This window comes from Phyllosticta citriasiana, assembly GCF_038021145.1.
Source record: "Phyllosticta citriasiana strain CBS 120426 chromosome Unknown IWZ02scaffold_1, whole genome shotgun sequence".
Taxonomy (NCBI): Eukaryota; Fungi; Ascomycota; class Dothideomycetes; order Botryosphaeriales; family Phyllostictaceae; genus Phyllosticta; species Phyllosticta citriasiana.
Genome location: NW_027117278.1, coordinates 1,119,713 through 1,147,401, shown reverse-complemented (window position 1 = coordinate 1,147,401; position 27,689 = coordinate 1,119,713). Strand labels below are relative to the sequence as shown.

General features: G+C 54.4%; 10 protein-coding genes and 2 non-coding genes across 12 annotated transcripts; 4 read left to right on the top strand and 8 right to left on the bottom strand.

Moving 5' to 3' along the window:
• Nucleotides 1-2,569: 2,569 nt before the first annotated feature.
• Nucleotides 2,570-4,617, bottom strand: IWZ02DRAFT_439190 (rab proteins geranylgeranyltransferase component A). The gene is made up of 4 exons (XM_066766760.1): nt 4,508-4,617; nt 4,317-4,435; nt 3,211-4,263; nt 2,570-3,016 (listed from the first exon to the last, which is right to left on the bottom strand). Exons 1-4 carry the CDS (start codon nt 4,579-4,581, stop codon nt 2,640-2,642), a joined length of 1,623 nt encoding a protein of 540 aa, XP_066627038.1. The 5' UTR covers nt 4,582-4,617; the 3' UTR covers nt 2,570-2,639.
• A 353-nt stretch (nt 4,618-4,970) lies between these two features.
• Nucleotides 4,971-6,219, bottom strand: IWZ02DRAFT_439187 (AhpC/TSA family protein-like protein). The gene is made up of 5 exons (XM_066766759.1): nt 5,823-6,219; nt 5,613-5,719; nt 5,394-5,557; nt 5,196-5,345; nt 4,971-5,145 (listed from the first exon to the last, which is right to left on the bottom strand). The coding sequence occupies exons 1-5, from the start codon at nt 5,870-5,872 to the stop codon at nt 5,110-5,112; spliced, it is 507 nt and encodes a 168-aa protein (XP_066627037.1). The 5' UTR covers nt 5,873-6,219; the 3' UTR covers nt 4,971-5,109.
• Nucleotides 6,220-6,631: 412 nt separating this feature from the next.
• Nucleotides 6,632-8,120, top strand: IWZ02DRAFT_13531 (glycosyltransferase family 8 protein). Its single transcript, XM_066761673.1, has 2 exons — nt 6,632-6,817; nt 6,931-8,120. Exon 2 carries the CDS (start codon nt 7,094-7,096, stop codon nt 8,111-8,113), a length of 1,020 nt encoding a protein of 339 aa, XP_066627036.1. The 5' UTR covers nt 6,632-6,817; nt 6,931-7,093; the 3' UTR covers nt 8,114-8,120.
• A 434-nt stretch (nt 8,121-8,554) lies between these two features.
• IWZ02DRAFT_13467 (uncharacterized protein) lies at nt 8,555-9,578 on the top strand. The gene is made up of 2 exons (XM_066761664.1): nt 8,555-8,750; nt 8,901-9,578. Exons 1-2 carry the CDS (start codon nt 8,674-8,676, stop codon nt 9,277-9,279), a joined length of 456 nt encoding a protein of 151 aa, XP_066627035.1. The 5' UTR covers nt 8,555-8,673; the 3' UTR covers nt 9,280-9,578.
• On the bottom strand, nt 9,450-10,019 carry IWZ02DRAFT_486561 (uncharacterized protein; the record flags this gene model as incomplete). The annotated part of the gene is made up of 3 exons (XM_066769275.1): nt 9,450-9,499; nt 9,585-9,948; nt 10,005-10,019. 3 exons carry the CDS (start codon nt 10,017-10,019, stop codon nt 9,450-9,452), a joined length of 429 nt encoding a protein of 142 aa, XP_066627034.1.
• Nucleotides 10,020-10,233: 214 nt separating this feature from the next.
• IWZ02DRAFT_13452 (Rix1 complex component) lies at nt 10,234-11,696 on the top strand. Its single transcript, XM_066761661.1, has 2 exons — nt 10,234-10,481; nt 10,684-11,696. Exons 1-2 carry the CDS (start codon nt 10,361-10,363, stop codon nt 11,634-11,636), a joined length of 1,074 nt encoding a protein of 357 aa, XP_066627033.1. The 5' UTR covers nt 10,234-10,360; the 3' UTR covers nt 11,637-11,696.
• A 282-nt stretch (nt 11,697-11,978) lies between these two features.
• Nucleotides 11,979-12,059, bottom strand: IWZ02DRAFT_t5. The gene has a single exon. It is a non-coding gene; the product is annotated as a tRNA-Ser (tRNA).
• A 487-nt stretch (nt 12,060-12,546) lies between these two features.
• IWZ02DRAFT_t4 lies at nt 12,547-12,620 on the bottom strand. Its single transcript has one exon. It is a non-coding gene; the product is annotated as a tRNA-Lys (tRNA).
• Nucleotides 12,621-13,304: 684 nt separating this feature from the next.
• On the top strand, nt 13,305-14,301 carry IWZ02DRAFT_439170 (uncharacterized protein). The gene has a single exon (XM_066766758.1). It carries the CDS (start codon nt 13,578-13,580, stop codon nt 14,058-14,060), a length of 483 nt encoding a protein of 160 aa, XP_066627032.1. The 5' UTR covers nt 13,305-13,577; the 3' UTR covers nt 14,061-14,301.
• A 1,120-nt stretch (nt 14,302-15,421) lies between these two features.
• Nucleotides 15,422-16,350, bottom strand: IWZ02DRAFT_370017 (AhpC/TSA antioxidant enzyme-domain-containing protein; the record flags this gene model as incomplete). The annotated part of the gene is made up of 3 exons (XM_066764477.1): nt 15,422-15,470; nt 15,522-15,931; nt 15,982-16,350. The coding sequence occupies 3 exons, from the start codon at nt 16,348-16,350 to the stop codon at nt 15,422-15,424; spliced, it is 828 nt and encodes a 275-aa protein (XP_066627031.1).
• Nucleotides 16,351-19,172: 2,822 nt separating this feature from the next.
• On the bottom strand, nt 19,173-21,773 carry IWZ02DRAFT_486558 (glycosyl hydrolases family 31-domain-containing protein; the record flags this gene model as incomplete). The annotated part of the gene is made up of 2 exons (XM_066769274.1): nt 19,173-21,442; nt 21,563-21,773. The coding sequence occupies 2 exons, from the start codon at nt 21,771-21,773 to the stop codon at nt 19,173-19,175; spliced, it is 2,481 nt and encodes an 826-aa protein (XP_066627030.1).
• A 1,777-nt stretch (nt 21,774-23,550) lies between these two features.
• IWZ02DRAFT_368428 (elongation factor 3) lies at nt 23,551-26,953 on the bottom strand (the record flags this gene model as incomplete). Its single annotated transcript, XM_066764375.1, has 2 exons — nt 23,551-24,024; nt 24,080-26,953. The coding sequence occupies 2 exons, from the start codon at nt 26,951-26,953 to the stop codon at nt 23,551-23,553; spliced, it is 3,348 nt and encodes a 1,115-aa protein (XP_066627029.1).
• Between the last annotated feature and the right edge of the window lie 736 nt (nt 26,954-27,689).

Genomic DNA, 27,689 nt, shown 5'->3' with positions numbered 1-27,689 from the left:
ATTCTGTGCGACGACTGGGCTGGTTGGTGGGTGGGTGGGTGGGTGGATGGATGGGATGGGACGTGGTGATTGACGGTACATTGTATGTATGTATGTATGTATGTACGGTAGGCTGGATGCATGATGGGGCTTGCCTGGGCTGGGCTGAGCTGAGCTGAAAATGTATGTATGACTGGACGGTGTGTGGGCTGGTTGATTGGCTGGCTGATGCTTGCTTGCTTGTTTACTTGAAGGAACTATGTGACTGCGTGAGATGCACGGCCAGGGCGCTTGTGGGGGAGGGAATGGTGAGTACATTTAGTGAGTGGTGGTGCTAGGAATCGAACTGGTTGGTCCAGAGATCTATCTAGCAGTAGGCATTGTACCTACCTGCGGTTAGTCTAAAGACAGAATTTCTAGGGAATTGACTTGTTACTCTCTTATTTACGAATTTCCTTGTCCAGCCCTTTTAGCGCATTTTAAAACGTCCTTTTTTCTTCTTTCCCCCCACCCCCCCCCCCCTGTCCAGCTTCAACCCATTGTCCTTCCCACTTCTCACCCCGACTATCTATCGATCCTTAAATCTGCCGTCCGTCCATCCATGACGCCATCTCACCACTCCCACCACACCTCATCCGCCTGCTTGGGAATAAGCAAGCAAAGCCGACAGACAGACACCCCAGATCGTTACATTCATATATTTGTACCCAAGAATCTGAGCAGTAGCTGAGGCTGAGCCGAGCTAGGCTGGTGGCCGCGTGCATCCAACCGAACAGCAGCCACGGACGAGACAAGACAAGATAGGAAAACGGGTACACACACACACACACATGTATATATATATAAATATATATACATATACATGTATGTATGTATAGGCACCTAGTAAGCAGGTAGGCGTTTGAAACGGAGTATCGAAACAGCGTGCACCAACCCCCATTCATTCGCTTAGTTGTCTCGCCGCTGTAACAGGCCAGCCCATGCCTACGTTATCCGTCCGTCCTATGCGTGCAGACAGACAAACAGACGTGCATGTGTTAGATGCATCCCACGCTCTCTCTCTCTCTCTCTCTCTCTCTCTCTCTCTCTCTCTCTCTTTCATTCGCTTTGCACTTTGCAGCTGCGTCGTCTTTACTTTTTCATTATTTTTATTTTTTTTTTCCATTTTTTTTTTTCGCTCTGCGGCAACGAAGGGAAGGCAAGGGGGTGCGGTGCGTGGTTGGATGACTGCCCTGCTTGGCTGGCTGAACGGAGGCGGGCGGCGGGTACCTACCAGCTGCGGGCTCGCACGCGGAGACTGCGGTGGACATGTAAGTGCAGAGGCATACGCATATGCAAGTAGGTAAGGTAGGTCGGTGTGTAAGGGGAATCGAACCGAACGCCCGGCCGGGGGGTGGAGGCGCGGAGGATGTATGTGAGAGAGTGGGAGACAGGCAGACAGACAGGCAGGCAGACAGTTTGTGTGTATATGTACCTATGTACCCATGTATGCAGCATGTAAGATGTGGTTTGATGCTGACGATGACGATGATGATGATGATGATGATGATGATGTGAGGCCTGGGCGTATCATGTATGTTGTATGTATCCAATGCTTGCACCCGAGCAATCTCAACTCATCTCAGCTCAGCTCAAGGCCGGCGCATGTCGTCTCTGTCTGTTGTTTGTTTTCCGGTTGCACACCCACACACCTCGCTCATCTCAAATCCAATCGGGGCAGCACCGTAGCACACCGCTGATTGTTCCTTTCCTGGACGAGAGAGGCGGTTCGAGCCAGCCTGGGGAGGAAGGAGCCCAGCAAGCGCCACGCGACGTGAAAGTCTCGCTTGTACTGCTGCATCGACTGTTCCTGGCTCGTCCTCCTTCTAGAACCGCGTAAACCAGTGCTGCTGCTGCTGAACAGCGAACGAGAGTCTTTTGGCTGCCAGCCACCCACCCCCTGCCTGCCGCTCATGTACACACATCTATTGTGCAGCTTTCCTACCATGGTACCGTGTAACTGACCCGCCACACGCACACGTACAAATGCATGCACACATCAAACGAGGCCATGCCAGGCCAGGCCAGGCCGCACCGGGCCCATTATCCATGTGCGCAGCAGCAGGCAGGTATCTGTGTGTGCACTGTTAATCTGAAGTACTGCTGCTGCTGCGACTGCATGCACAGATCCAGGTGGAAACGGGCGGGTGGTGGGCATGTTGTTGGTTTTTCCTTGCTCGCCTGATTGCTATTGCTGGAATCCCGTGTCAGGACGGATGATTTAGTTGGTTGGTTGTTTGGTTGGTTGGTAGAAAGGAGAGGTGAATTGGTGAATGCCTGGCCTTCTAGGCTGACTGACGCGTGATAGACTAGCAGAACGAGGGGGATGAAGGTGGTGGGAACAATGAAAGATTTTGGTGCGACGGACGGCTGGAGAAATAAGAGGAACGCGGAAGGGGATGGCACGAGGGATAGAGCGGCGGCTGGCGGTCAAGGCCAGACATGATGCTTGGATCCTTCGGGACGACGCTATCAGGCTTCGAGCTTCAGTTGAGAGATCCAAAATCCAGCTGCGCCAGGAAATCGAATGTGACTGCGAAACAACGATCAAGGCCAGAGATTGACGTGGCCGCAAAAGGCTTACTCATGACATTAATTTGTCTCCACTGACACGATTCTTCTTACTCGTCGTCGCCATCATCATCGCCCAATCCCTCACGCTCCTCAAACTTCATGAATCCGTCCCTTGCCGCTTCCGCACCATCGCCCAGAATCTTTTCCCAGACAGACCTCACGCGATCCACAACGCCATCGTCGACCTTCAAATCCACGGCGCCAGTTTGCGGGAAAGCCAAGACGTTTGCGTATCCAGTTGCTGCTGTGTCGGCATTCCCTTCGTCTACAACAGGATTGGATTGACCGCGCTGTTCAAACTTCATTGACCAGAGACAAGCCGGCGTCGTCTCTTCCCCAGTGGCGTGGAGAAGAGATTCTACGGCAGCATCGAGAAGTCGAGATCCGAGAGGACCGGAGGCGGATGTGAAGCTGTGGAGAACGGCTACAGGATGCGTTAGTTGACTTGCCAATCGCATAGAGGTAATGTAATGTGTGAGATCGGAAAGCCAATATCAGGTTGTCAGAGATTGTCTCTTCAAGGTTGTTGCAGACAATGTAGATAAGTATTCATAGGAGATCATCATGTTGGCTTGAGATGATTGTGCGTCCACTCGGTGGATGAGAGAATTGACTTACTTTGACCAATTGGACACTCGCCAGTATCGCTTGAGTGGACAAGGACATATACTGGCGAGTGCTCAGAGCTGCCCTCCATGTGCAGGCTCCCAGATGGGAAAAACACTACAGCGCCTGCAGGCGCCGGTGCCCCCTCTGCTAGAGCTGGGAAGAGTGACTGCAGGCTCGAAGAGACGACTGAAATGCTGCGTGAGCACGATGCGTCGCTCGTAACCTGTTTGCCCTCGCATGGCAAGTCTTCTTTGGATCCTACAACCCATGCCGAAGTGACTTCCTCGCCATCTTTCAGGCGTGCCGAAAGTCTAGGGTTCTGCGGCTCTGTGGTGCTGGGATCTTCGGAAGACTCGACAATTGCAGTGTCGAGAGAAGTAATGCCTTGTCCCAGGACATATATTCCTCCTCCAACTGCTTGTGCGCGGCATGCAACTTGCGAAATTTCTGCCAGGCCGCCCCACTTCGGAACAACGCAGGCAAACCCCGGGCCGAACACGCCGATCGACCGCAGATGATGCGCTATCCTTGGCACTGCGAGCTCCGTCGTGATGCTTTCAGGTTTGTCAAGCGAAAGCGTCAAGGCTAACAACGGCGCATGGAGATTCTGCGGTATCTTGAAGTGCTCAGTCAAGAACTCAGAGAAACACCTTGACTTGAAAATCTCCCAAACTTCTTGGTTCTCGTAGTCTGCAACGAAGCGGAGAAACTTCATCAGAGTTCTTTTGGCCTTCATGTCGATGCTCTCGTCTGCAAAAATATCTTCGCGACCATTGGGCACTTTGGTAAGACGTCCATGGGGCCGCGCCGCTTCTGTTCCCTCGTTTGATGGAGCTTCTGCATTCGAGTATACCCACCAGCTCCCCACTGCCAGGAACTCGAGCTGCTTGTAGACTTTGGACGAAACCAGAATTGGGAGTATTGCTGAACGAGTGTAAATGAGCTGCGGAGCGAGTGGCAGGCTGTAGGCGCGGGAGAATCCGAGCTTTGGCTGGTCGCTGGAATCTGAGGATTGTGCTCGGATAATGGTCGCATCGTGAAAGATGGAGGATTTCGCCTCGGCTGAAAGTGCATTAGCAGTGTGCAATCAGATATGCAGGGCGGGCAGGTCGCACCTTGGTTCACCTGCTGCACCCATGACTCGGCTTCTTGCAGGCTGAAAGCCGCTGCAGATCCGCCATAGTAGTCATTCTTGTCGACGTGTAGCACCTTCTTGTCCGAACGTGATAGAGCTCTTCAAGTACAGCTGCGTCAGTCAGAATTTGCGTAGCCAGAGGGAGGTGCAACGGCGCGGGTGGGCGCTTACAGAGCCAAAAGGGACTGTTCGATGCCTGTGCCGGCAATTAAGACATCCCACTTTGTTTCGCTGAGACTCTCCATCCTGTGTTGGTTTGCGGGAGTTGTTGCCGGTTGAGTGTTTGGAAGGAGATGGGAAAAGAGCGGTCACAAGGAACAAACGGTGGGACGCGGCGCGCCGGCGCCAAGCAGCTTAGTAAGCGTGTGACGTTCCGTCAGGCCAAAAAAAACCGACGCGGCAGATTTGATTTCTCCTCTCTAACCGCGCTTTTCGTTCGCAGCGCCCTCCCCATGGGCATCTACGACGCCATTGACGACATCTTCAGTGATGTCCTCTCCGCGCGGGAGAGTTACGAATCGTCCTGTATCTGCTGCTCTGGATTTCATCTGAAAGAAGCGGTTCGTTTGTGACGCGACATGTCCGCCTTCAGACTGGCCTGTCTCCCTTGGGCTCCCCGAGACACCACGTTGCTCCGCACACGTTCCGGTTGTTTCACTCAAACATGATCATGTTGCACGTCTTGAAGTGATTCATTCTCGCTACGTACGCGTGTACTTCGTTACGACGGGCTAGTTCCCGCAGATTCTATATGGTTTGCTATCATTCCCTAATTACAATTTGGCAAGGACGGCGTCGACACCAGAGACCTGGCATCAATCAGTTTCCAATGTCTTCGAGTGTTCGTGTCTTGACTCACCGTAACCTGGCTTGGGTTGGACTCGTTTTCAAAGTACGAGACGGTGCCGTCCTTCTCGACGACCATAGCCCAGCGGCCGTTGCGGTCGCCCATGCCAGCCTGGTAGGCATGGTTCTTGGAGAAGAAGGTCTTGGAGTCGGAGAGGAAGTACTATCAATTGTTAGTCTCGCCATTGCAGAAGAATCGGATCCGACGTACGATGGGCTTGCCCGAGGCCTTGTTGACCTTGCCCCATGCGTTCATGACCCAGGCGTCGTTGGAAGCAATGACAACAACAAAGTCGACGCCCTTGCTCTTGAGCTGGTCCAGCTTCTCAATGTAAGGAGGAAGGTGGTAAGCCTGGCAGCCAGGGGTGAAGGCACCTGGAATTGTTCGAATCAGCTCTGTTCAAGAGTCGTGGCTGGAGAGTGAGCGTACCGGGAACGGAGACAATGACGACCTTCTTGCCAGCAAACTCCTTGTCGGCATCGAACTCGGTGGGCCTGCCGCAGACGGTAGGGTCGTCCTCGGTGATGGGGGCGTGTCTGTATGTCAATGTCAGTCAATGGCGGCAAAGGAAGCTCAACCAGACAAGAAACGGAGCTGTGTCGAGCAAAAGGAAGCTTAGAAAGGTTGGTGGGAACTTACTCGAACTTGACGCCACTGGGGAACTTGTCGCCAACCTTGAGGGGAGCCATTGTGATAGTTGAAGGTGTGCAAGATGGGAATTGACGGTGGACTGAGTGGTGATGGGTTTCAGAAGAGAGGAAGATTGTGGAAGTAGTGAGATGGTTGACTGACACGGCGAGGTTTTTAGCACCATGATCAAGGAGGGGCAGCTCGAGGCCGACGTGATTCCAAATCAGCTGCCGCGCGAATGACGTTTACGAATAGCGGCCGAGGTCGCTGCGTGCGTGTCGTGCCGCTTCCGTTGGTTCGCTTTCGGCTCCCGTCCAGTCTGTCCCCATTGCCAACGAGCCGGAAGTTCGAGCATTGAAGCCCAGAAGCCTTGTTACTCGAGCGAATCTGCACGTAGAAGCTCATCCCGTTCGTCGAATGTTCCACTGCAGCTGAAGATGCAGCTGTCACGACTGCGGGGCCTCGCATGACCCGATCCGGCCTCTCTCCGACCCACCGCCCTCATACCCCTCCATCGCAACAACATTGAATCGACCCTCTGCTCTCACAGCCTACTGACCACTTACGCAACACAGGCACATTGCTCATTCACGGCTATGGGCTTCGCTACCATGCCAACGGCTCTCATCCCACTCCCAATCAGGCCGTTTTGTCGCCGCGACTGATTCGAGTTACTTTAAAACTCTGAAAGGATAACAGTTTTCCAAGCTGAGAAAAAGGAGTCGAAGACCTGGTCGCCCACAGGGTCCAGCAGCTGCATCCGCGAGGGTCCGGCCCTCTCCGCCTGCTTGGGTGACATTGACCTCAAGGCTTTGCAGACTCACTGACAGGAGACTCCTAATTCTCCAGGAGAGCGAGTGATGATTGATTTAACATTTGACCAATCTACGCTTGGCTTGCCCTTTAAAGCCACCAGTCAAGAGCTTGCCATTTCGATAGGCGAATCGTGCCTCTTTGATGGAAATCGTACGGACACTGCAGTGACCGAAAGCTTACACTTGAAGGTTCATTCCGCCTCGATTCTATTCGAACATGTCCCGTTAGTTTCACACGCGATACACCTTGTTTCCCGTCATGTTTCCCCTTGGTCACACCCTATTGCTCTAACACGATGCAGGTGCACGGGTGACGGGTCTCGGAAAACAATCGATGGGACCCACTTTTCGATTATTGCGGCTCTGGGCATTTGCTCTCCTTGAACTCAGCCTTGGACCCAAATCTTTCCATGGTTTAACACCATTGTTGAGCCTGCCACCGCGCTGTAGCGGCCACGGCGGGCCATGTCTCCTTTTGCGTTTCGCGCGAAGCCTACGTTCTTTGCGTTGATACTTTCATGCTTAACCTTCGTTTTCCTGCTTCCACCTTTTGAGGATACAGTCGTCGATCTCGAGTATGGCCTATTGGAAGAGATAGTGCCATCCTCTCGTTTCGCTATAGCGACTTTTCTCAGCGGCAACCCGCACGAAGATCAAGAAGATCCCGAGAATTCCAACTACTACTACGCAGCAACACGGGTTTTGACGTACCAATTGCTTCGTGCAGACTCCACTCGGATTCGCAATCCTCTCATCGACTTTCTGGTTCTTACGACAAAAGAGGTTCCTGAGTCTCAGCGTGCCCGCTTGCAAGCCGATGGCGCCACAGTTGTTCCTGTCGACGACATTCCACTTTCCTGGTGGATCAAGACCGGCGTGACGCGCTGGCGCGACCAATTCACCAAGCTGCGTCTTCTTGAAATGACACAATATGCTCGCGTCTGCTTTCTCGACGCCGACACTTTCTTAACCGGACCCCTGGATTCCGTCTTTCATGAGCCAGGCGTATTGAATGCCTCGACAACGGACTTCAACCTCACATCCGCCCTCAAGTCTGACGAGGCGCCTCCGCCTGCGTCCTACGTCTTTGCTGCCCGGTCGGACAATGACTTCGTCGGGCAGCGCGACCATCCCGTCCCACCACCCTCTACAGACACCTTCTCGGCCGGCTTCTGGGTGGCCGCGCCGTCTCGGCCGCTCTTCGAACTCCTGTTGTCCGTCATGCAGCACTACCATCGCTTCGACCCCCACACTATGGAGCAGAGCCTGCTCAACTACGTGTTCCGCCGCGACGGCGCCATGCCTTGGGCCGAGCTGGACTGGCATTGGAGCGCGACATGGCCGAGCGAGGCGGATTTGACGGCTGGAGTAAGGAGTCTACATGAAAAGTTGGGCATGAAAGGTCCACCGGAGACCTTGAGAGCGCTGTGGTTCAAGACTAGGTCGGAGATGCATGAACTCTACAGGGAGCGTGGCCTAGAGTAATAGATTCCCAGTAATCAATTGAAGCAATGGACGATGGAACTATTTATTGACTCAACTTTACCTTTTGAACATGGCAGGCGGTACACAACTGAGCCTGGAGCTGCAGCTTCGCAAGAGGCAATATAGGCAAGCAAAGACAACACATCAACGTGAATACTTCGTGAGATATACATAAAAATCGGCCTTAACCCCGCTCGAAGACCACATGTGGGGCATGCAAACCAAAAGTCCAGGCCCCTCACCCCACAGTCGGCCTGACCAACGCGCTCGCGGACGACGGGAGCCCGCCGCGTACTCACGGCATTATATCACTGGGCAGTAACACCAGACGCAACCTAACATCCAAAAGCGCTCTGGCGTCGCTGACTACTTCAAGACGGCCGTGCTACACTTTGTTGACAATCATCTTCACATCCAACGCTGCGTCATCTCGTCGGAGCAGACATTGACACAAACGCTTGCATCGCCACGACCCATCGCATCCATCTGCTTTGCGTCGTCGTCTCTCACCGCAAAAGAAAGACGAGGTCCTTGAATTGTTCGCGCCCTTGATCATCACCATGTCGCTGGCCCCGCCGTTCACGCAGGAGACGGCCCACGCCAAGGTGAAGAAGGCGCAGGACTTGTGGAACACGCGGTAAGGCTTTCTCTTTTCTACGCGTCCCTGTTCGTTTATGCCCATGGTCATTCTTCCCCTGCCCTTCACATCTCCTACGCCGCCATGCATACGGCATTTCTCAACCCCCGTCTCCTTGTAACCATTGACCCGCCCTCACATGTATTCCAGCGACCCCTCGGCCGTCGTGCAAGCTTATACGCCCGATTCCGTCTGGCGAAACCGATCGATCTTCTTGCGCGGCCACGACGCCATCCACGCGTTCCTATCCACCAAGTGGGCGCGCGAGCATAACTACCGCCTGCGCAAGGAGCTGTTCGCCTTCACCGACAACAAGATTGCTGTGCAATTCTGGTATGAGTATCAGGACAAGGATGACGGGCTGAAATGGAAGCGGTGCTATGGGCTGGAGGACTGGACGTTTGCGGCGGATGGGCGGATGGAGAAGCGCCAGATGAGTGGCAATGATGTTGAGATTGCGGAGGGCGAGAGGTGGTTCAGGGAGGGCATTGATGTGAACGGTGTCAGCATTGGCGAGGAGCATTGGTGAAGGAGGAGCAGGTTGTTGTTGTTGTTCAAAATTTGCAAATCGCTTGTATTGATTTGCTTCGTAGCATTAGGTGGTAGATGTAGTGACTCCGTAACGCCGTACATCCGTGTAAGGGGGTATCTTGTAACCGCTCATAATTCATCCGGCCCAGCTGAATAGAGGCTGCCTGGCTACGCCGTTGGCGGTGTGTCGTGGATGACAACGATCATGAAGCGGGTGTCTGCAATGTGTCTTGTCAGCCATCCATGCTCGTTCGGCTCCGAAGGCTTTGGAGCCAGATGTTCCCATTGATGTCGGCGACCTACCAGGCACAATCACTAGCTCATTTTTGCGCGTCCGTAACCGCAGCAGCTTGACCTCGTCCTCTTCCTCTAGTTCGCGCACCAATGTCCCTGCCGACTGAATGAATCCGTATACCATCCGTGCCACATCTTCGGCACTCTTGATTCCGCTTTCTTTGCGCCCTCCGCTGGTGTTGGCAATGCCTCCTGCTACGGCCGTGTTGTCTGTCGTCGCAGGCGGCAGCGTCGCATTGGGGTTTGCGGCAGCGTTGGAGGATGCGAAGCCGGATGTGTGTACGATTGCACCGGTCTCACGCTCGAGGACGAGGGTCGATTGCACGCCAGGTTTCTGGCTCAGCCGCGTAAGGAGGGACAGCGTCTCGGAGGGCTGGCGTTTGGGGCTTGGTCAGCTTTGAATTTGAGGATTGACGCAATCTTACTCACCACTATTTGTGTCATTGCAAATTTAGGACTTGGGAGTCAGATGCGGATTGAGAGAGGGGAGAGAAGATTGACAATTTGTTTGTTGATGATCTAGAGCTCCAAGCCCTGGGTGAGTACCGACAGAAGGCGGTGAGGCAACGGTCGCGGACGCCATTCCTCATCGGGCTGTAGGGCTGAAGCGCGGGACAAAAAGTCCAGCAGCACACGCGCCGAGCCACAACAACATCCTCCGCCAGGCAGTTGACATGCAGATGTTGAACGGTCTCGCTCAAGATTGAGACCTCTGATGCTGCCGGAGCAGACACGCGCTTACCGAACCAGACGAAGGAAGAGGCTTCTCGACAGCGGCTGAAAACATGGGTTCCAGCACCAAGAAAAAGAAGGAAAAGCAAAAGGACTTTCAGAAGCCAAAGCTGAAGGTCGGCAAGGCAAAGCCGAAAGCGGATAATTTCACTGACACAAGTTTCAAAGCCAAGTGTGAGTCTTGCTTTTTTTCCCACTTCGCCTCTTCCACAAGGTTTCATCTTGCCGTAGACTTTTCAGCTTGCTCCAAAAGTTGCGAGAAGACGGACAGGGGGAGCGCCTATTGCAGAGAAGGGATTAACAGGGTTCATTCAACCTCTCTACAGTAGAGATGTTCGTTGGGAATGTTCATGAAAATCGAACTGACCAGCTGCAGCAATCGTCGTAAAGAAGCAATCAATCAACACGACTCCACAAGGTGTCGTAGCAGAGTGCGCCCATCACTTGTCTCTGTTGTCGCACAAAACAGACACGCAAAGGCGCGAGTCTCTGGCTTACCTGACTGGCGCAACAAATACTGCTCGCGCTCAAAATGCTGCCCTCCCGCAGCCAGTCTCCGTGATCATTTCAAAGGTTGGAACGCTCATTTACGACAATGCCAAATCAGTGCGAGAACAGCTGCTCAAGCTGCTTCAAGTTCTCCCTCCAAACGATGTCAAGCCATATGTTGAGGACCTTGTGCGGCGCACGCGCGCGGGCATGACGTCTCTGTCAACGGACATTCGTCTTTCCAGTCTGGACGTCCTCGACTGGCTACTTCAAAGCCACCCAGAAGACACTGTGTCTTGTGCTGGCGGTTGGGTGCACACGCTCAAATGTTTCAACTCGACTCTTGGCTTCAGAGAGCCCGTCTCTGCCTCTGCGCCGCAGAAATGGTCAACTGCCGCCAGCACTGTCGGCGCCTCGCACTCAGACTCGGAAAAACTCAAAAAGTTGCGCGTTCATCAACTCACTTCCCTCGCAAAGTTTTTGAGGACTGGTATCATGCAGGCCCCGGAAGAAAAGGAGCGCGCGAAGGAAGAGGCAGACCGGCTTAGGCGAAAGTGTTTCCCACTCCACCAAGCGCACCATCACTTGCACACGCCTCCGAACGCTTTCGACCACCTCAATCTATTTGGCGCGCCGCCGGATGAGGACAATCGCATGCATACCGATCGCCACGGCCGGCAGCGCGCCTTTGCAAAGCTGGTACGGCCAGCCCTTGAGAATGGACTCAAGTCTGCGAAGAAGGAAGGAGGCATGGTAGGAAGAGCTGCTGGAGAAGTTGAAAAGGTTGTGCGGGAGGGAATGCACGACTTTGACGACGATGTCTCCGACTATGACGACTAAAAAACATCATTCACAAAAGAGACAGCGATTCAACACTTCCGCTTCAAATCAACACTTGCATGAACTTCTGTCTGCACAACAGCAAATGAAATTTTCGATTGCCTCAGCAGTCTTGACAACTCACTGCAAACAAACACTTCGATCATTTGTTCTACCAGGCCGTTGCCGCCTCACTTCAATCTTGACGTCCACCAGGCCTTCTTTCTTCGCCTCAAGACTCGCTCTGTCCTTTCTGCGCTCTAACCACACATGAGCAGATGGAGAAATCGGTTCGCAAAAAGTTAAAGGAGCCAAAAGGACAACACTAAATAGACAAGCAGCCTTCTGGCCTCTCACTGCTATTGACATTGATCAGATTCGAACTGATGCTCCCGAAGGAAACTGAAATCTAGTCTGTTGCGATAACCACTTCGCCACAATGCCTGATGTTGTGGTGTTTCAGGGGAATGCCCTCATCACCAAGGCCCAACTGGAAGTGCGATCAGGGGGTGCTGGGAAAACCAGGGGTTATTTCTTGGCACCCTAGTCCCTTTATGCGAGAGAGAACTGATAAAAGTCAGGTATGCGGTCATGGGCGATCAATCTCTGCCCACATACTCGAGCGCAAACACTCGACGCAAACAATATCCTGTTACGTATCAACAACGAGAGCCTCCCGAGTGCCGCACTGGAGGACTTTCAAACCGCCCTATAAAGGTGCATCCATCGCATCATCCACCTGAGTGATTCTGATTACGCTCTTGTCTGTTGTTCGGCCGGACCGCAACATTCCTCGCTCGGCAACTTGACCACCACCCACCTACTGCATCGCTCCAGAACACCATGCACAATCAACTTTCGTCTAAGACAAAACGAACAACACCTTGTGCTGCAAAATGGAGGTTCCGAAAACGCAAAAAGCAAAAGAACACGCCCAACGCGAGACTCGAACTCGCAACCCTCAGATTAAAAGTCTGATGCGCTAACCGATTGCGCCAGCCGGGCTAACTTTGCTACTATGAGGAGCGTGTTAAATATATCAATTGCAATTGTTTCTCTCATTCACATTTCAGCCGCTCACGCGCACCCCCCTTCTGCTTTTCAGAAAATTAGAAACCACCTATAACCAGGCTGCACCTCCATAGCCCATCACGCCGGCTCTAGATTCGCGTGTCAAGGCAAATCCGTCACTCAAGCATGGCCATCTAGAAGAAAAAAAGGAAGTCCGACCAATCACAAAACGCTCGGACCACGCCCCTTACAAAAGCCAACCTTCCCAACCGCAGCGGCCTAGGCACGTACTCGTGCAATCGCCATCAGGCGAATACGAGGGGCTCGGGAAAGGTATGATCGCCAGGGAGGTCGATGCGATGATGTGGAGGCGGAAATTGCGGCGACGACGGGAGAGCAACGGCGGAGCCCTGCCAGCTCTCCGCCGCTAGGCCGGAAAGGGGAGCGGGAAGGCAGACGATGAAGTTTGAGGGTTGACGGTTGGCGTGCGAGACGTGTGGGCTCCAATGAGCGGGCAGCGCGCATGATGCGAGGACTGAATTGCGGGAGGGAGGGGACAGGGCACTCGCTGGGTTAGGGGTGTCTGCGAGCGTTTGATTGCACGTTGCCTTCTTTTTGGGGGGGGGGGGGGGGGGGGTCGACGAGACGGATTGTCTGACTGACTGCACTGGTCGAGGGATGTCGTGTCGGACTGAGGACGGCGTGGGCACGGGGTGGTGGGTAGGTAGGTGTCGAGGGAAAGGAGCACGGCGCCAGTAGCGACGGCGGCGGGAGGATGCGGAGCGCCGGCCGTGACCGCGTTGCTGGAGCACAGCTATTTGCCTTGCTACAGTAGAGCACTGTCCAAGTGCAATAGTTACTGTACGGGAGGTGCCTGAATAGCGGGCGGTACGGTACCTACCTGGAGCCAGCCAGCTTGGCAGGGGCTGTTGGGCATGGGCAAGGGACGGGATGATCCAGGGGCGCCAGGCACGCTTGCGCGCGGCGCTCCCGCGCCTTGTGCCTGAAAGCGAACGAATCTGGGGCCAGCGATCTACGGGGCCGGTGCTAGCGTCTCGGGAAATAGGCGTCAGGGCGGGGATTACGCACGCGGACGCTGTCAGGCCATTGTGTAAATTGCTGACTTCAAGGCCACTGTCTGGTCAGGTTTGGGCTGGACGAGTAGCAGAGCTTGCACGTTGCCTGTATCTGGGTTTGTTCCAGCCGCTGCTATTGGGGAAAGCTGTAGGGAAGAAAGAATCGCAAACGTTGGACAGACGTGTTGACTTACTTGGCAGAGACACTGACGTCTTTGACGCTCGCGCTTGTTGCGTCTGCTGGAATTGCGAATTTGCTGACATTCTGACGTATGAGAGGAAGTTTCAAAATCCGCGAAATGTCGTTGTCAGTGCCAAGTGGTGGCGGCGGGAGTCCGAAGCAAATATTGGTCGTTGATGAGGCTTGGAGATCTTCGAGATGCGATGTGGGTACACTGCCAAGCACTAACGCCAAAGCAGCCCTACGACCGAGTTTTGTGAGTCTCATGTTGAAGGCGTCTCTTCGCTGTTGAGCCTAGGCCGATGAGTAACTCAAAAAAGCAGGACGTGCTTCTTATCTCAGCCTTTTGGCTTTCCATCCCCTGAACAGTCACTGAAGCCTAATTTGACACTGGCCGTCTGCGAGTCAGCCAGTCAGCTCCTCAAGTGAACCGTTTGGTATATGAAGAAACGTTGTCCGCTGAATGCTCGCTTGAGCCGGCGACTGCCTCGTCGATGCTTTTTGTTCGCGCTCGTAATGGGCCCGTCCAGCGGAGAAAACACGTCTTCTTCGAATTGATTGATATCGTGACGGAAGGGTCTAAAATCTCGTTTCGCTTTCTGAAGCATTGGGCTTGAAGTTTCGTGGTTTGTCCAACAGGGATAGAGTACTCCATGGCGACTGAATGATTCACGGGAGGGTTCCTCGCGCCCAACGTGACATCAGGAGCGACCTGTAGGCTTGTATCATGTATGCTTAATCACTTCTCGGGAAGAATCTGGCTGTGGACCAGGCCTAGCCAAGGTGATGTCGCGGCTCTAGCACGGCAGCATGAGCGAATGCTGTTCAGGAGTAAGCCGTCGAAATGAGTACCTCTGTTTTCCAAGTGTATGCAGTTGGTAAGATGTGGATTTGATATGGAGGGCAATGAGGTTGCCAGCGAGAGACTGAAAGGTGGATTGCAAAACAACGAGGGTATTGAACTATAGTCTACAAATATGCTGAACATCTGGGAAAAATTGCATCGTGGTATACAACTCGTAGCCAAAAACTGACGGCAACTGCAACTGTTTCACTCCAAGTAGTTGGACACCGGCTGACGCAGTGAGCTTGTGCAGTGACTCCAGCAGTCATCTCGAGTTACGGATGCATGGTATCATGTCGAGAGGCTGTGCCTCGTAGCGCTGCTCGACGACGGCCGGTGTCTCGAGCTGCTTCCACCTTCATCACTAGTAGGAGAAGCTGCGGCTTTCCTAATCCGTGACGCTTTTGGAAAGTCACCCTCTCGTCTGTCCCCCTCTCAGAAAACATAGGGTAGTGACACGACTTCCGGGGTAGATTAGAGTGGGTACTTGGTCATGGGTACTTGATGCGCCAGAGCATCGATTCGGAGTAATGGCAAGCACCCATGCCGTTTCGTTGCTTGTCGGTGGAGATGCTGTTGAAGCGACCCTGAGGTCTAGATGTAAAACTGCGAGCCCTCAGGGATGCGAGAAGTAAATGTTGAGCGCCTGGGTGTTGCCTCATCAGGCGCAAGCTGATCAACAATCTGTATCGCTCTAGTCGATCTCCAGTAACTCTTTCAGGCGATGCACTTCGACATGATCCCTTCATCGCGTCAGCGTAGTTCATAGAATACCATCTGTGCTCGAGAGTTACCGGAAGTGTTTCATTCGATTACACCAGATCACCTCCTCGTTTTCAAACAAGAACTCTCCCCCAATCTGGAGCCAGTGGCCGCTTTTCATGGCCGATTTAAAGCCTTGTTTTTGCACCTGCTCGTTGGCCTGGACCATCTGACCATAAATCCACTTGGGAATCGAGATGTCTTTCATGTAATCTGGTCTTTTGTTCCCAAAGTCCGTGGTCCAGGACATGCCCAGCGCATTATAAAGCGCCCGTGTTGGATCGGCATATACGGGAAAGGGACATCCAGTGTACTCTTTGTAGGGGGTAATCATGTTCGTCCCTCCGCAGCCAATGACGGTGATTGATGTTGGTATCGGCATAGTGAAGTATGACTGAGGAGTAATGGTCTTGGTCAAGGCTTTCAAGTAGGCTTGACATGCCTTGTTTGGGTTAGAGGACGCAAGAGCGTGTTTAAGGAGGGCAAACCTACACCACAGTAGAAATGTCGTATAAAAATAATCAACTGTCTTTCCCCTATTGCTGTAGGTCCGCTCCAGAGGCTTCCAAATGATCTTGGTTTGTTATCTTTGTCGTATACCGGAATCTGGCTAACGGCTTCGAGAAAACTTCGGCCGGGACAGTCGACAGACACATTTACAACTTCGCGAAATTTATTGATGTAGTCTTCGTACTCAAACTCTTGCGGGTGTTCATCGAACCGGACATGATGGTGGACGTCGCACTCATGCGATGGACAACTCGGATGGCTAGTCGGCGCGGTACTGTGGGTGTCGTTTGAATCCCGACCTGAGCTGGAAGGAGGTTCGAGCAGATCCGAGCTGTCGTCAGAGAGTGGCATCACATGGGCATAGCGCTGGTTGAAGAATTCCATGTCGGATGAAGATGATGAGGACCACCGCGACACGGGTGTCATCGCGGGCTCACCCGATGAGTGTAGGTGAGCAAGTCGATGGGACTTGGAGGGAGTGAAGTGGCGGATGCGGCTATGGAACATGATAAGACCTGGGGATATTATCGGTCAAGAGTCATCCTGGTACGGGCAGGAGGGGATATATGAGGGGAACGTGCACATGGGGAGCGTGGAGCGGTTGGAGATGGCGGCGGGTGGAATTTGCCCATAGTTGAACAAAGCCAGCAGGCTAGTACATAGATCCCAGCAACCGGGGCGTTTCTTGCTCGGGGATGTCATAAGCAATGCACCGCAGCAAAGGGCTGGCCGGGAGGCGCGGGCGGCGGCGCTGCCGTCGTCGTGGGCGTGTCACAAGAGCGCTGGCTGGCCACTCCCAAAAGTCGACTTCTGCAGCTCGCCACACAACTTCGGGCCCTCGGACACGGCGCGTTCTCTACATGCGGCTGAAAGACCAGTCAGATTGAGCGCCGGACTTCCAGTCTCAGAAGAAAGGTTGCACTGTAATCGGAAGGAAAGCAAGGGCACACATGGCGGCCTGGATGATGTCGACCAAGCCCGCGGCTCTCGATCCCAGTGAAGTCGTCGCGGTCTGGAGGGTTGGTTCAGTTGCTGTGTTTCAATGACCACAGCACTACTCGGCAGGGTGATTGTCGCAGAGCAGCCACATCGAGGAGCCTTAGCATCGAGCGGGCTCTAGGATGGTCCCTGGATGAGCAGAGTTGCTGCGCCTGGCCTGCAGCAGGGCCATCAATGACAGCTGCCGGAGCCAAGGGCGGTCCCGAGGAGCGCTGTGGCACCCCGCACTGAGTGGGGATCAAAGGCGGGCCGTTCGCGCAAACACATGGAAGCATCAGCCGATGGATGGTGGGTGGGCACATGCATGCAGGAGTGGAGGTTGGTTGGTTGTGTGTTGCGCGGGACGAGAGCAGCCGGCAGATCCGTAGGTACATGAGGTGGTAGAGGTGTCCAGACCTTACGTCATCAACCAGCCAGCCAGCCAGCCCGCTGCGCACGACCGGACACTGCCACGGACCCGACCCCCGACCCCCAACCCCCAACCCCCAACCCTCGATTTCCTGCGACCCCCGATCCCAATCGCGCTTTACATTGCTCCTGTCGTCCCTTGACTTTGACTTTGTGCCTCCGCAATCTGATCCATTGTCGCGGCGGCCGTCAACCCTGCTCACGTCAGGTACCATTCTTTTTCAACGCTCTCTTGCAAGGCCGACCTGGGACATCACTAGCCGCCATTCAGTGCACACGCGCCAATGACAACCACAGTCGACTGCAGACACGACATGCAGTTTCCGCCAATATTAGACCTGCCCACATCCGTCAACGTCCCATCGCTGTCGCTGTAGCGCATCGCGAGTCCCGCTGATTACTTTTCTCTTCCCATCCCGCGACATGGAGCAACGCAAAGGCCGACAAACGAAACCCTGCCACTCTCATAACAAACAAAACCTGGATGGCCTTGGTGTCGGCGGAAATACTTCAGTACTCGACCTTGGAGTTCCCGGACGCAAGAGCTGAGCCGCTTCGGCCATCTTTTTTTTTTTTTTTTTTTTTTCTCGAAGGCCGAACACTTCTTCCTTGGCTCAGCCCCAAAGATTCACTGCACCACGGCCGGGGTATCGAGCTTCGTATTCCAACCAACGTTCCGACAACAAGCCAAAGGAAGACTTCCAGGGACCAAACACACGCTCATAACACTGGCGGCCTCTGCTGCCCATGCAATTCAGACTCAATGAGCATGATTGGTAATCCCATCCATTATGCTGGGTTTCGGATTCCACATGGCGAATGCGAGACTTTGTTGCTGCTCAATTATCGCGGTACAAGCATTTCAAACAAAGCCAGCGGGGGCGTCTCGCGACTTGTGGTTAAGCTGTCCAGTTGCAACTATCGGCAACAGACGTCATCTTACGATCTGGCTGTCAAGCTGTGGTCCTCTGGGAATACGGGACGGCATGCAAGATAGACGTTACGACCAGCCAAGAGTGGATTGCACCTCCCTACCAGGATCTTGCCGTTGTGATCCGTGTCCGCAAGTCTCTCCTCTCTCGACCATCCCAGCTGCTACCACAGCTCAGAATGGGAAGATCCAGCTGGACCAACCAAGGACTGCGGTCCAGCTTCTGGCAGACCTTCTTTTTCGGTCTTGACTTTGCGCCTAGAGATTGAAAGCACTGACTCCTAGCTGGTCAACACCTCGACGCTCAGGATGAATGCCAAAGCAGCAGCTGACCAAGCGTGTCTTGTGAGTTTCCACAGCGCTCAGAGTACCAAACACTGGGTGAGTAGCTCGTGTATCCGTGTCAATTATTTTTGTCTTTTTTATCATCTACTTCAGCTTCCTTCCTCAGGCATGAGCGGGAAAGGACATTTTCAGTGTTTCGGACAACGCCTTCCAAAGTCGATCATGTTCGACATTCAAGGTCCGCCTCTCCCGTCGAAAGCGGCAAGTTTCCAGTATCCGAACTTGAACAGAACAGGCCAGTTCTGCGATGGATCCATCAGTCCCTCATTACCAACTGGCTGACTCTTTGGTGCAGGAGACGTCCGATGCAACAACCTGGAGGGCAGCGCCCAAATGCGATCAGCTCCTCAATTGTCATGGCTGACACAGTTGCGCAGCCATGATAGGTCCATTTCTTTCATCATTTTGTCTGTTTGCTCTATATTCGTGGACTAAGATGCGGCTAGGAGATCAGACGCGCAACATGAACCAGGCACGAAACCTCGCACCCTCACGCCACAAGTTTCGTGCTGTTCTCCTTTGTGGCAAAATCGAAGAGTCCTTTCAGTAGACTCTGTTCGCCATCTGCAAGCGGCCAGCGGACAAAAACGCCCGGCTTACCCCATGGCGCATCTAGCACGACCACCTGCCCCGGCTTGTAGAGTGCCCCTGTCCAAAGGTGCTTGAATCTTATGTCGCTCTCAACGGGCGCGCCCTCGCTGTTGAGCTCGACCTCTGGCAACTGCACGGCCAGTTTTTGAGATGTCACGTTGTAGACTGGTGCAATCAACAGCGCCTCGCCAAACCAAAACACCTCATCCACAACGCTCGAGGCGACCGTGCCGCTGGTACTATAAACAATGGGATGCCTCTGCAGCGGCCAACCCTTGTCCTGGTACTCTTCCATCAGAGTCTTGCGGTAGTCCTTCAGACTGCGGTACAGGCGAGCATTGTACGCATGATATGCTAATGTCGAAGAGTTGGTGTAGGTCTGCGCATTGACCGACGGAATGTTGCCCTCGTGGGTGCGGAACGCGGAACCGCTAAAGGCACCGAGCTCGCCCCAGCGTCCAAGAAGCGCTGCTGTCCTTGTGATGTTGTACACGGGCGACAGGGTGTTGGTGTATCCGCCAACGTCGCTGTGCGCGTGGCCCCAACCGCTGAGGCCAACGTGAAGAGTAGCGCTGACCGACGACCTCATCCCATCCGCAAGCGTTTCGTCGATGTTTTGATCTCCAACCCAAAACAGATTGGTGTAGGGAGCGCTCCAAGTGGATGCGCTCCTGTGGAAACCGACAGTGTCGTTTGCTCGGCCGGCTTCCTCGGTGGCTTCTCGCAAAAGACGAGCCCATACTCCGGGATAGGCGTTGTGGAAGACCCTGGGGTCAACTTTGCCAGATGAAATGGACACGGAGTCATCGACGGCCAAATACTCGCCAAAGTCTTGCATGGCACCCGAAATGGGCACGCTGTAGTACTGTTCTTTGAACAAGTCCTTGAACCACTGGACGGTGGTCTCGTTTGAAAGATCCAAAAGACCAGCATCGATACCCGGACCACTAGTGACGGTCCACGGAGTGTCATCACCGGTTGTAGCGTTGAGAACGAAACGTCCCTGCGCCTTGGCCTCATCGTAGAAGGACCTAGTATACCCCGAGGTCTTGCTGCTGACATTTGCCAAGAACGTGTTGACGTAGCTCATGGTCCTGACCCCATACGTGTCCCAGAGGTGCGGCACCCAGTCACTCCACGTGGGATACAGTTCTTGATCGGCTTCCCAGTTCCACCAAAGTCTGCTGAGGGAGATGTTGAAGGCTCCCGCTTGGAGGCGGGTCCCAGACCAGTCCTGCAGCCACACAGCAACGAGTGGCAAGCTCGCATTCTTAGCTGCTTTGACGATGCCCTCTACCTTCTCCTGTCCGCCTTGGATACCCAAAATCGCGCCATCGTGCACCCAGTCTGGCAAGCGGGGCTGGCGGCCGGTAATGCCAGTCAGAGCGCCCACAGCCTCAAGCAGCGGATTTCCCTTGTCGACCTTGCCAACGAAACCCTCGACCGTCGAACCTTCGTACACGATTTCAATCGATGCCCCAGCAGTAGCGGAAAAGTCACCGGCTTGGTTCTCACCCGCCAACGCCGCGGCGGCCGTGTCGTTCAACGTCCTCGCCGGCTTTTGGCTCGCCAGGTCCACAATCGCGAAAGCGCTGCCGCTCAGCACCCACAGGCGTCCGAGGCTGCTGACCCACGTGCCGACGGCTGTGTAGGCCGTCAGCGCGGAGCCTCCTGCAAAGGTGCCCGAGATGGAAGGGTTGCCGTTCAAATAGTTGGAGACAACGTCAGTGCCGCGCCCGACGCCGCCTTCACGGCTCCAGACGGGGATGAGGCGCCCGCGCAGATTGCCGAGCGATGGCTGCGAACCGAGGCCGTAAAAGGCTTCATCCGACGGCGAGGCGAGGGCGATGTGAGTATTGACATTGAGCGGCTGCTGCGCCGTGGAATTACCAGAGTCAGAAACGGAAGCGTTGAATGCAATGACGGACGAGGGCGAGGAATCCGACGGCGACAGAGAGAGCCTCCAGAGATAGGATTGGCAATGCGCCGCCGTGTCCTGGAAATGACCGGAAAGACTGATCTGGTCCCATGCGGCCTGGGTGGTGCTGGTCAAGACTGGCGACGCGCAAGATGCCGAAAGCAGTGTTGCGTCGATTTCAAAGTTTCCAGACGAGTCGGTGAGGTTGGCTTGGCCGGTGGACACGGTGATGAAGGGGCGGTCCGACGGTGCTGGCAGATCAATCATCAGCCATCTGCTTCTTCGCACGCAAACACCTTTCTCAAAAGCAGAGAAAACGCCGCAACACAACACCTGAGCTTTCCCATCTTCAACAGCATGTCATTACTCACTTTTCCACACCTCGGCTCCTCCGCTCGTGAGCACCTCAAAAGACGGTGCGCTCTTATTGATGCTGACGCGGAAGTCGCCTAAGCCGTAATAGTGAACGTCGCCGGCAGCAGTGAAATTGGTGGTGGTTTTGGTCGAAGTCGAGGCGGCGGCCACTGAGCGCACCCACGACTGCGCAGCAGCTGCCAGCACAGCTTGGTACGGGAGCACCATGGAAATTCCCAGCGCAGCGAAAAAACAAAACCAAAAAGGACCGACGATTATGCTGGGCGGCAAGAGCGACAACGACAGACGCATGCACGCTTACACGCACGGCCAAAAAAAAAAAAATAAGGCTCAAGGTTGCAAAACAAGGTGCGGCTCAATCTTTTCGCCAAAGAGCCGCATGCGATCGAGTTTAATATGTACCACCAAGTTATGTCTGCCCCACCGCCCGCCTTGGTAATCTACGCAAAAAGTAGGCAGGTACATGTCTATCCGTACGAGGGGTACACCGACCCGACGCTCTTCATTCCGGCCCTTGATTGCGTGCTCCGACGACAGACGAGCACGCCATACCCCCATTTGTACACTTACCTAGGTACTTCCATTACTCGGCAGCAGATACACCACTGGGAGTATCAATGTGTTGCCAACAAAGCCACTTTGCGCCTTGCACACACTGATGCAAACACAACGCAAAGGAATAAAAATTGCAAGAAAGCATTGCCTACAACCTACACACGCATCCAGCCAAGATCAACCAGGCCAGACAGACGGCCTTCCTGCTCGCTTGTCTTCCCCGCATCGCCAACAGCCAGCCACCTGCAGCCAGCCAAACAAAACCACAGAAACCGCCGACCGAACGGAGCGCTCTCCTACGGTCGGCAGGTTATGTTGGTAGCGTGGCCCGGGCCCGATGACGAATGACGTCATTGCTGCTGCTTCTGACGACTTCCTACCTATCCATGGTTCCTTCTTTTCTCCACATACGGCTTATGTAGATACCTCCCTCCCTCTGCTGCGCTGCGTCGTGATTTCTTAGGCTTTGGCGCGCGGGTTGTGCTGTGGAGATTGTGTAGGTAGATGGGTAGGTAGGTAGGTCGGTAGATATGCTGGCTGCATTCATTTGTTGTAAGTGCCACCACGGCGGGCAACGTGTGACTCGGGCTTGCGGCATTGGATGAGATGATGCGGCAGCGAGTCAGAGAGTTACATGGACGCTTTGCTTGCTTGCTTGCTTGCTTGCTTGCTTGCTGTGGATGGTGGCTGCTGGTGCTGGTGCTGTTGTTTGGTGGGGTGAGAGGCGAAGGTGTGAAAACGAAAACTTGATCCACACATGCAGAGACATATGGATGTTTACAAAATGGCAAGGTAATTAGTAGGATGATGCGTAGACGATAGATGGAAAGCTTCCCACAGACAAGCAATCGATCAAGTCTTGAATCTTCTGCCGTACACACAAAACAAAACCAATGAACCAACCAACCATGGCCGCTATTTCTTCATCTCCCATCTAGGCACGTACATGCATGCATCTGGCGACAATCTTTCAATCTATCAATCTATCTATCGGTCCCAGACACGCGCGCGAGCTCACATCGTGATAAACGACGAGCCGCCAAAACCAAAGAGTACCGTACCCAAAAGCCAGAGCGAGAAGGAAGAAAGAGAGAGGGTCGTCCGAGGTCTACCACTACGAATACCACCACCTTACATGATTTGCAGAAAAATGAATGCTCCCCCGCCCGCTCCCATCCGTCTAGTATCTAGCGCCGGCGAAGGAGAGGAAGATCTAATTAGCGGAAAGGGAAAAAGAATGAGGAAAAAGAACATGACACTATATATAGAACGCGTGCGTTAAAACCCAAAAAGTACTTTTCGTCATTCCAGCCAAACGTACCCGCTCCGCATGCCCCCCCATCTACGATCAACCAAGCACGAGAGACGCGATGAAGGATGATGACGACGACGACGACAAGCGCGCAGCAGCAGTAGTAGCAGGAGATGTTTAAGCCTCGTCGTCCGTGTCGGGCGGGTGCGGCGTGCCCTTGGGGCTGTTGAGCCACTCAATATGGCGCAGCCTGCGGCGGACCTCGCGCTCCTTCTGCTGGGCGCGGGTGAGCTTCTTCTTCTTCTTGGCCTTGAACTTGAGCTCGCCGCCGGCGTTCTCGGCCTCGGAGTTGACGGCGGATGCGGCGGCGCTGCTGGCGGCTGTGCTGGCTGCTGCGCTGGGCGCCAGGCTGCCTTCGGGCGTGCCCTCGAAGCGTGTCGCGTCGATGGCCGTGTTGAGCTTGGATACGACGCGCCCGTCGGCAACGTGCCATTGCTCCGGGCATAGCGCGCCGACGAACTCTTCGTTGTGAGAAATCATGACGACGCCGCCCTTGAAGTCGCGGATAGCGGCTGCAAGACCGCCCATCGAGTCGCGGTCCAAGAAGTTAGTCGGTTCGTCAAGAACAAGAATGTGCGGGTTGTTCCACATCTGAGAAGGTGTTAGTCTGATCATCATGGTATCCTTTTGGGCCGAATAAACTTACCGCACCAGCGATGACGACCTTGACCTTCTGACCACCAGAGAGACCGCCAATCTCATTGTGGTTCGCAATTTCAGGGTCAAGACCAAGATCATCAAAGTGCTGGGAGATGACCTTGGGTTCCAGCTGTCTGTAACCAAGACCCTCGCGCGAGGACTCGTGGTCATCGAACTCCTGGACCAGCTTCTGGAAGCCGAGCTCGAGTAGCGTCTCGCGAGAAATCATCGTGTTGTACTTGGGCAGCCAGCCGACCCACTTGACCTCGTACTGGAAACTCTTCTTCCACTTTTGACGACCAATGAGAGCTTCAATGTTCCTGACGCCCTTGCCGTCTCCAATGTCGATTGGCTTGGCCATCTGTGCCTTGTCCTCTTCGGTCATGATGCGAGTCTGCTTCATAAGCACTTCGCGGTCATCACCGTTGGCGTAACGCCACTGCAGATACTGGTTGGGTGTCTTCTCCATGTGCATCTCAACGTGCTCCAGAGCGTGCTGCTTGATGTATCCAATTCGCAAATTGGGGTGCTTCTCGACCCGGCCTTGCTGAGGAATGACCTCACCCGTAAGAATCTTGATGAGCGTGGATTTACCAGCACCGTTGGCACCAATGATGGCCACACGGGAGGAGAGCGTGAGGGTGCAGGTGACATCATGAAGAGACGGCTTGGACGAACCTGGGTATGTGTACGTGCAGTTGCTCATGCGAAGAATGGCACGCGTGTTGGACTTGACACCAGTCAAAATACCGGGAGGCGGGAACTTGAACTGGACCTGCGTGTTTGACAGCGTGTAGTAGCTCTTGGCTTCGGGCTTCTGCTTAACGAACTCGGCCAAGTTGCCCTTGTAGCAGACGAGCTTCTTGTTCTCGTAGTGGTAAATGTCGGTACAGACGGCGTCCAAGAAACCCGAGTCGTGGGACACGATCAAGCTGGTAATCTCGGTGTGGCTCTTGAGGTACTCCTCGAGCCAGGCAATGTTTGCAACGTCCAAGTGGTTAGTCGGTTCGTCAAGCAAGAAGACGTCGGCGCGCATCAACATGGCACGAGCAAGGGCGAGCTTCATCTTCCAACCACCAGAAAGAGAGCCGACCTTTTCAGATTGGCGACCTTCGGGACCAGCAGTGAAACCGACTTCTTCGAGAACTTGGGAGATGCGCTCCTTGCTCTCGTCCTTGAACCTGGGGTCGCTGGAAACATACTCCAGGATGCTCAAGTCGGCATCCTCGCCCTGATTATGCTCGACGAAGCAAGTCCTGACTTCGTCTTGGGGCGGGAAACCTTCGAGCTTGCCTTCGGCGATACTCCTCATCAAGGTAGACTTTCCGGCGCCGTTGCGACCACAAAGACCGTAGCGATGTCCCTTCAAAAGGCGGAGGTTGGTGTGGGAAAGAAGCAGCATACCACCGTATCCAAGAGAGAACGTGGCGTTGACAATCTCAGTCTCGCCGTCGTCCTCCTTAATAGGCTTGCCGAACTTGCGCTCATCTTCTTCGACAAAGTGCTGGTGGACGGCTTCGGCAATGGGCGAGGCAGCGCCCTCCTTGACGAGCTGCCGGATGTAGGGCTCAATGTTGCCGACGATGCGCTCTAGCGCACGCTGGTTGACGTCCTCGGAAACCATGGCGGTAACGTAGGCGCGGGCAAACTTCCAAGCGTCGCGGTCCCCGGGATAGTTGAGAAGACCACCGTTTGCGCCAATAGCCTTGTCCAGAACAGCACCAACATCCTCAGCCTCGATATGTCCCACAGTTCCATTTGCGGCGTTGTCGCTGTCCTCTCCCATTGCGTGGCTAATCGTGGCCAAGGCACGCGACGCGATTTCGCGGACTTCAGGAAGAGAGGCGCGGTTCTTGACGCCCTCAACACCAGGCCTCAGCTTGGGCAAGAAAGTCCTGGCCTCGACTGGGTCGTGGACAAGCTTGGTCAAGTTCTCGACGACGACGCACGTCTGACGCAAAACTTCCTGGCTGGTAGTGGGGTTGTTGAGGGCGCGCTCCAGCGGAGGAGTGAGGAGCGCAAGCACGGGCGAAGTAACAATGGCGACAAAGGTGGTCATAGACAAGGCGTGAATGGCCTTGTGAAGATTCTCCGTCGCGGGGTTTTCCATGTACTTGAGCAAAAGGGGTATCTTGGGGCCAACATCGTCGTTCTGGAGCAGAGTCGTGAGAGATGCCATGGCCTTGTTGGCTTGTTTCGAAACCTCGGACTTGAGGTCGTGCATGCCCTCCTCCACAATTGGGATGAGACCGGCCAACTTTTTGCCCATGGCTTCGCGCAGAATGTCCTTTTCCCTCTCGACTTCGAGGCTCTCCATGCCCATCTTGGCCTTGTCAGCCATCTTGGTCAGCAGCGCATAGGCGCCGACGGCACCCTGCCACTTTCCAGACCGCTTCGCGAGGTAGTTGGAGAGCACGGGGAGCAAGCCGAAAACGTAGCTCTCTGCCTTGAGGTTGGTGAACATGGTATCCAGGGCATACTGCGCACCATCCCTGATTGTGGCGTTCTTGTCTGCGAGCGCATCCAGGCACAGCGGGATTATGTTTTCCTCTTGCAGGAGAAGGACAACTTCGTTGACGGGCTCTTGCGGGGGCAGCCTCTCGACTATGGCGCCGATGGCGAACATGGCACCCTCCTTTCTCGCAGCATCCTTCTTGTGGACGGCCGCCTTCTTGACTTCGTCGAGTATTCCATAGCCCTTGAGTCCGCGGAAGCCGACCGAGTTCTGCAGGAGGTTGCAGAGCGCGTAGGCGGCGTCGAGCGAGGCCTGCGAGGTCTTGCTGGTGAAAATTGTGTTGAGGACTGCAGAAACTTCATCGGCGGTGGGCGGAACAGCGGAGGACGGGTCGGCGACCTTGGGGACGATGTTGGCAGAGGCCATGGGAGGAGACTCTTGGTGGGGCATTCCCGGGTATCGTTGTAAAACTTTTGATTTATTCTTGTAGGGCGAAAAGACAGGCTTCGGCTCCTGTTGTCGTTCTGCTCGGCAGCAAAGGCTGAAGTCGGGCGCGGGCGCAAAAGCGGGCGAGGGTGCGACGAAAGGCACTCGAGGCGCAGGAGCAGCGCCGAAGCAGAGAAGCAGAAAGCCCGCGAGGTGGAGTGGAGAGTCCCAAACAAAAAAGAAGCGTGAAGAGGAAGAAGGGTGGAAAGGTGGGCGGGAGGGCGACGGAATTTCTTTAGGCTGCGGCGGCGACCACCAAAGGCCCCAGAAAAAGCGCACCAAAGCCAAATGGCTCCCGTCTTCTTGCACGTGCAGGGATCTGGGCTGAGTCTGGCGTAGGGCTGAAGAGCTGAACACTCAACCAAGCCCGCGCCCGCGCCTACGCCGACACAACAGGAACAGTTCAACAAAGGATACATGATGCTATTACCGTCATCGATTGTGCCCTCCAAACTCCTATCCAGCATACTTCGCGAAACACCTCCACCACAATCTCATAATTGATACCTGATCACATAGTCTCGCTAACCACGCAACCCAAGATGGAACTCCACACCACCACCACCACCTTGTCCTATTCCCTCGTTTTCATTAATCATGACTGTTCCCATCTGCCCAACCCCGCCCCAGCCGCAAAGGCCAAAAAAAAAAAAAAAAAAAAAAAAACAAAAAAAAA

Coding starts and splice junctions, on each gene's coding strand:
- IWZ02DRAFT_13467 (XM_066761664.1), top strand. CDS start 8,674: ATGTCGCTGGCCCCGCCGTTCACGCAGGAGACGGCCCACGCCAAGGTG. Junction 8,751..8,900: donor CAGGACTTGTGGAACACGCG/GTAAGGCTTTCT, acceptor CATGTATTCCAG/CGACCCCTCGGCCGTCGTGC.
- IWZ02DRAFT_439187 (XM_066766759.1), bottom strand. CDS start 5,872: ATGGCTCCCCTCAAGGTTGGCGACAAGTTCCCCAGTGGCGTCAAGTTC. Junction 5,346..5,393: donor AGGCCTCGGGCAAGCCCATC/GTACGTCGGATC, acceptor AACAATTGATAG/TACTTCCTCTCCGACTCCAA. Junction 5,146..5,195: donor CCAACCCAAGCCAGGTTACG/GTGAGTCAAGAC, acceptor GATTGATGCCAG/GTCTCTGGTGTCGACGCCGT.
- IWZ02DRAFT_439170 (XM_066766758.1), top strand. CDS start 13,578: ATGATCCAGGGGCGCCAGGCACGCTTGCGCGCGGCGCTCCCGCGCCTT.
- IWZ02DRAFT_439190 (XM_066766760.1), bottom strand. CDS start 4,581: ATGGAGAGTCTCAGCGAAACAAAGTGGGATGTCTTAATTGCCGGCACA. Junction 4,264..4,316: donor GGTGCAGCAGGTGAACCAAG/GTGCGACCTGCC, acceptor ATGCACTTTCAG/CCGAGGCGAAATCCTCCATC. Junction 3,017..3,210: donor CGAGTGTCCAATTGGTCAAA/GTAAGTCAATTC, acceptor CGCATCCTGTAG/CCGTTCTCCACAGCTTCACA.
- IWZ02DRAFT_13531 (XM_066761673.1), top strand. CDS start 7,094: ATGTCTCCTTTTGCGTTTCGCGCGAAGCCTACGTTCTTTGCGTTGATA.
- IWZ02DRAFT_13452 (XM_066761661.1), top strand. CDS start 10,361: ATGGGTTCCAGCACCAAGAAAAAGAAGGAAAAGCAAAAGGACTTTCAG. Junction 10,482..10,683: donor CACAAGTTTCAAAGCCAAGT/GTGAGTCTTGCT, acceptor GACCAGCTGCAG/CAATCGTCGTAAAGAAGCAA.